Raw genomic sequence first — 5011 nt, 5'->3', positions numbered from 1 at the left:
GTCTGTCTCTCAGTAAGGGCTTCTGATTTATAATTGTTGACTACCCAGAGAGCTCCCCTGAGCAGCCTTTCATTTTTACTTTTTGCCTCTGCTACCAGGAAGCTCCTAGTCAAGGTTTATGGCCCGTTATGAAAAAGATCTCACCCAGAGTGGTAGGTACAGTTATTCTTTCCTTTGAAACTTCTTTTTTTCATGATTTACTTTCATTTTATTTTACGATTGGGGCCTCTATTCACTCCCTTGAAAGTGGGCTGAGAAGACATTCTACAGGACAGCGGAGGCTATACCAGACAGCCTCACACTTTCTCTCCATCATTACAAGTCCTGCCTGCCAAACATCCTCCCTCGGCTCCCAGGGCCCTGGGGCAAAACTGGTATTACCTTCGATATCTGCATCTGCCCTCCATCTCCAGGGCGTATCCTGGTCCATGCTCCAGACACTGTTTTGCTCACCAGCCAGGCGTCCGGACCCTCACCCTGGAGGCCACCTCCAGGCAAATGTAAGCCTAGGTACACAGAAGCATCCTTCTCCTTCTGCTCCATCGGCAGGGGGATGCTGCGGCTCAGGCAACACCACGTGAGCCGGGGCTCGGCTCTCAGCGATGGAAAAGAGCCCTGGACCCCACGGCTCCGAGCAGGCTCTGCATTGGTGCGCAAGGCCAACTCAGGCCAGTGGGGAGCCATGCTGGCCGAGAGAGAGGAGCCAGCCTGGTGGAAGCAGCAGGGACTAAGCTCTGCTAGAGACCCCGAAGGAGGGGCTTGAGTGGCACTCTCAGAAGGTGCCCGCAGCTCCCCAGTGGGTTCCCAGGAATTGAGGACACCCCCAGAGGGCCCAGCCCGTGCCACAGTGTTGTTCCTGGAGACTTCTTGGGTGTCATGAGTCCCACTCCTCCAGGGTTCACACGTTGGGGCAGGCAAGAAGGAGGCTGACCCTTTGAGGGCGCTGGCTGTTGGTATACCAGCATTCAAGCCGCCCCTCTCCTCTCTCTGTACCCCCTTTCTCTGGTCCCATGACCTGGACCAGCTGGGGTGTTCCCAGCAGCTGTCTTCTCCAGCTGGGGCCTGGCCTGAGACAGGACAGGGAGGCAGGAGGGCCCCCTGCCCTGACTCGGCAAAGGATGTCTGTACCTCAGGCCCCTCTCTCTTGCAGATAGAGTCCTGGCCTTGGTCCAGCTTCTGGGGGACAGGCGACAGGGGGCAGGTGTCTCGCAGGGGAAACCTGAGGAGGTACTGGGGAGGAAAGGCCATGTCCACCAGGCCAGTGAGGGTGTGAGGAGCTGGAGGGTGGGAGGCCAGCTGGGAGGGACATCCAGGGGGACGTGGTGGAGGCTCCGTGTCTAGAGGACCCTCCCACCTCAGGGCTCCAGACATGACCCTCTCTGTGCAGTTGCCACTTCCAGGCAGCTCCCCTGGCTTTTCCCCGGGGTCAGTGTCCTGGTTCTGAGGTGGTGGTGAGGCAGTCTGCATGGGGCCATCAGGAGTCTCTCCTCCTGCTCCCAGGAGCTCCTGGCAGCTTAGCTCCTCCACCTTCAGCTTCTTCCTCTCTGAGGGGAGCTTGTCCTCCAGGGGCTTGGGCTCTCCTGAGCTCCCGCCAGGCCCTCTCGGGACCACATGGGCCTGCTGACAGGTTTCCTTGGTGACCTCACCACCGCAGGTGCCACCTTCCAGCTTAGAGTCTGGCCTGGGAGCCTCTAGATCACCCCCTTTGTGGGGACCAGGTGCTGGGAGCTGCTGACACTCCAGCTCTGGGCCCTCATGTGGAGGAAGCAGAAGGCTCTTGCTGCCCAAACAGAGGGCTTCTCCACTGCTGAGGGTGGGGGGTGAGGCGGCCCTGTTAGAGCCCAGCTGGTCAGGGTCTCCTGTTCCGGCCACTGTCTCCCCCTGCTTGTGGGGCTCAGTCACCAAGAGGCCTGCCAGGACTGGTGGACTTGCCCACGGCCCTGGCTTGGCCACCACAACAGTGTCCCCACCACCCGTGGCCTCTTGCTGGAGAGGACGCTCCAGTGCCACCCCACCACCCACTGTCACCTCAGTAGCCTTCCTGCCTCCACGGTGGCTGGCTTTCGCTCTCTGGTAGATGCTCTTGAACGTGTCCTTCCCATACACTTGCCACTTCTCCTGTGAGAACATCTTCAGCTTCCTCTGGCCGCGTTTCTTAGCAGCTGCCTGGCCCTTGCTGGCAGACCCCTCCTCAGCAGCTGGTCTCTTTCCCTCTGGGTCCTCCGCGGGGGCCAGGGCATCTGCGGTCAGGGGGCACGGCAGGTCCTCGACCGCTGCCTGTCTGACCAGGGCCCGAGGGTGCCCGCCTGGGGCATCGGCTGTGCGGGCGGAGGTGGGCTTGGGGCTCAGAGGTTTCTGCCTCCGGGGCCAGGTGTCCCGAGGTTCCGGCGGCTCTGGCCACATCCCGGTGCCCTCGACGAAGGGCAGTGAGTTGCTCCTAGTGACTGGCACGCAATCGGTGCCAGTGGAGAGCTGCGTGGGGACCGAGTGGAAGAAGAGGGGGCGCGCCCTGTCCGGGGGCGTGCAGGTGGAGCGCGCGGCACGGAAGGCGGCCGGCAGCCTCCCGGGTCCCGGCGGCCGCAGATCAAAGTGGAAGGAGTCCTTGTAGGTATAAGGCATGGGCAGGTCAATGCTGCCCTGCTTGGACAGTACCGTCTTGCGGGGCCGCACGTGGGCCAGCTGGGGGTCGTCCACCACAGCCTGGTTGTGCGAGATGAGCCTGGCAATGCGTTCCTCCAGCCGCCTCTTCTCCAGCTCCAGACCTGCCACCCGCTCCGCGTGCCCGGGCCCGGGGCCGCCCTCGCCCTCGGACTCGGCGCTGTGCTCCGACAGGCTGTGCAGGGGGCTGCCGGCGGCCGGCGGCTGCTCAGCGCTGTCCGAACGGGACAGGTAGCCCGAGTCGGTGCTCTCGCACTTCCGCAGCCGGCCCTCCGAGGGCTTGGTGTCTCCAGGCTTCTCCACCTGCTGTTGCTGCAGCGCTGAGCTCGGCCTACTGGCCGTCGGGGACCGAGGCTCTGGCAGCTTCCACCTCGACTGCGGGCTGGCCAGCGGGAGCCTGGGAGCAGAGTCTACAGGGGCCTCCTTGATATCAAACGTGGACCCCCGGCAGGGAACAGCGTCCAACTTCCGATCCAGGTTCTTGGCAACCAGAGACACATGCGCGGTGGGCACTGGGCAGTGCCCAGCGGCGTGGGTGCCAGGAGAAAGGGGTCTTTGTGATCGCGCCCGGTCGGCCCCCGTGGGCTCAGCGGCCTTTTCGCTTTCCTCTAGGAGGCTGCTCCCGCCACCGTCGGACTCCGAGGAGAGTCTGGAGTTGTTGAGGTGTGTCTGGGTCCGTCTGTGCTTGTATAAGTTGCTCTGGGTCTTAAAGGCAATGCCGCAGGTGGAGCAGGGGAAGGGCCGCTCCCCGGTGTGGGACCGAATGTGCTTCTCCAGAACGCTGGGCTTCAGGCAGTCCCGGCCGCAGTGTGGGCACAGGTACCTGCCAGCATTGCGCACCTTGCCTGGGCTGCCCAGAGCAGGCCCCAGGCCCGGTGACAGGATGGGCAGAGCGCCCACGATGTTCACTGTGAGCCCCAGGGCCACCGGCTTCCCTGCTCGGGTGGGACCAAGCCCTTCAGGTTGCAGCAGGGGGCTGAGAACGAAGGGCAGGCTGCCCCCTTCCAGACTGCCTGTCACGAGTGGAGCACGTGGCTGGAGCCCTCCGGGAGGCACTGTGTGGTACAGCGGGATGGGCAGGGCCTTCAGGAACACAGTGGGGGCCAAGCCCTGCTCCCGAGGCAGGATGACGGGGCCCAGGGTCAAGTGAGGCGATGCTTGCCCACCTGGGGCCCCTGGGGGGCCAGAAGCAGGTGCCGGCTGGTCCCTGGCAGGCGAGGTAGGACAGGCGAGTTCTGGCACATCCATCCCACATCATCTGGGTGGCCCGGGGTGCTGGGAAACCTGTGAGCAACAACCGGACTTTACTGTGGGTACCTCTCTTCTCTCGTTGTACAGTACACACTTGCCTGCCCCCACTGGGCATTTCATCACTTCTACTGAAGCCACAACAATCCTCCCCTCATAAAAAATGCCCTTATGCTCTTGTAAAAAAGGAGGGAAACTGAAGCTCAGCAAGTGGAAGTGACTTGTTGTGAAGCTGAAACATGACAGGGCAGGGTTCAGACCCAGGTCTGTCTGAATCTGTCTTTTATTTAATTTTCCAAAGAGAACTCTTGATTCTTGCCCTGCACACAGGTATGTGGTGGGCTTGTCACTGACATCCCCCTACCCAGCACAGTGCCCTGTGCAGAGGAGACACTCAGAAAATGTGCTGACTTCGAGACAAAAGAAAGTCGTGCAGCTCATCAAGAGCCTCAAAGTCCACAGTGACCCCATGCACTGGGGCAAGTCCCTTTCTTCATTTGGGCCTTGGTTTTTAGATCTGTAGAGTGGGCAGAGAATCAGCATCTTCCACTCTGGAGTGCTGAGTCTCTGCTGTTGGATGAGGACAACAGGGAAGAAAATTGATCTGAAGGGATGCTTACTAGACTGAACAAATGAAAATACAAACTCCCAGCTAACTTTGAGTTTCAGATAAACAATTCATAACTCTTTAGCATGTACATGTGTCTCAATTCTTGCATTGGTCTTGCTTACACTAGAAAATTATGCATTATTTGTGTGTGTGTGCATGCTCAGTCATGACTGACTCTTTGCTATCCCATGGATTGTAGCCCGCCAGGCTCCTCTGCCCATAGAATTCTCCAAGCAAGAATATTGGAGTGGGTAGCCATTTCCTTTTCCAGGAGATCTTCCCGACCCAGGGATCAAACCCAAGTCTCCTGCTTGCAGGCAGATTCTTTACCATCTGAGCCACCAGGGAAGCCCAAATGTGCCCACAACTAAAAGTTAAATTATATAAATCTGCAATTCAATAAAGCATGTTAAAAGCAAAGTTACTACAACTGGATATTCACATGCGAAAAAATGAAATTGAATCCTTACCTCACGCTACATACAAAAATTGACT

General features: G+C 59.4%; 1 protein-coding gene across 1 annotated transcript; it reads right to left on the bottom strand.

The window, feature by feature from the left end:
• Positions 1–224: 224 nt before the first annotated feature.
• Positions 225–4018, bottom strand: ZNF831 (zinc finger protein 831). The gene has a single exon (XM_040248702.1). It carries the CDS (start codon positions 3904–3906, stop codon positions 316–318), a length of 3591 nt encoding a protein of 1196 aa, XP_040104636.1. The 5' UTR covers positions 3907–4018; the 3' UTR covers positions 225–315.
• Positions 4019–5011: the final 993 nt, after the last annotated feature.

Source organism: Oryx dammah, unplaced genomic scaffold (genome assembly GCF_014754425.2).
Source record: "Oryx dammah isolate SB20612 unplaced genomic scaffold, SCBI_Odam_1.1 HiC_scaffold_10, whole genome shotgun sequence".
In the NCBI taxonomy this organism is placed as follows: Eukaryota; Metazoa; Chordata; class Mammalia; order Artiodactyla; family Bovidae; genus Oryx; species Oryx dammah.
This window is presented reverse-complemented; position numbering and strand designations above follow the sequence as displayed.

Coding starts and splice junctions, on each gene's coding strand:
- ZNF831 (XM_040248702.1), bottom strand. CDS start 3,906: ATGGATGTGCCAGAACTCGCCTGTCCTACCTCGCCTGCCAGGGACCAG.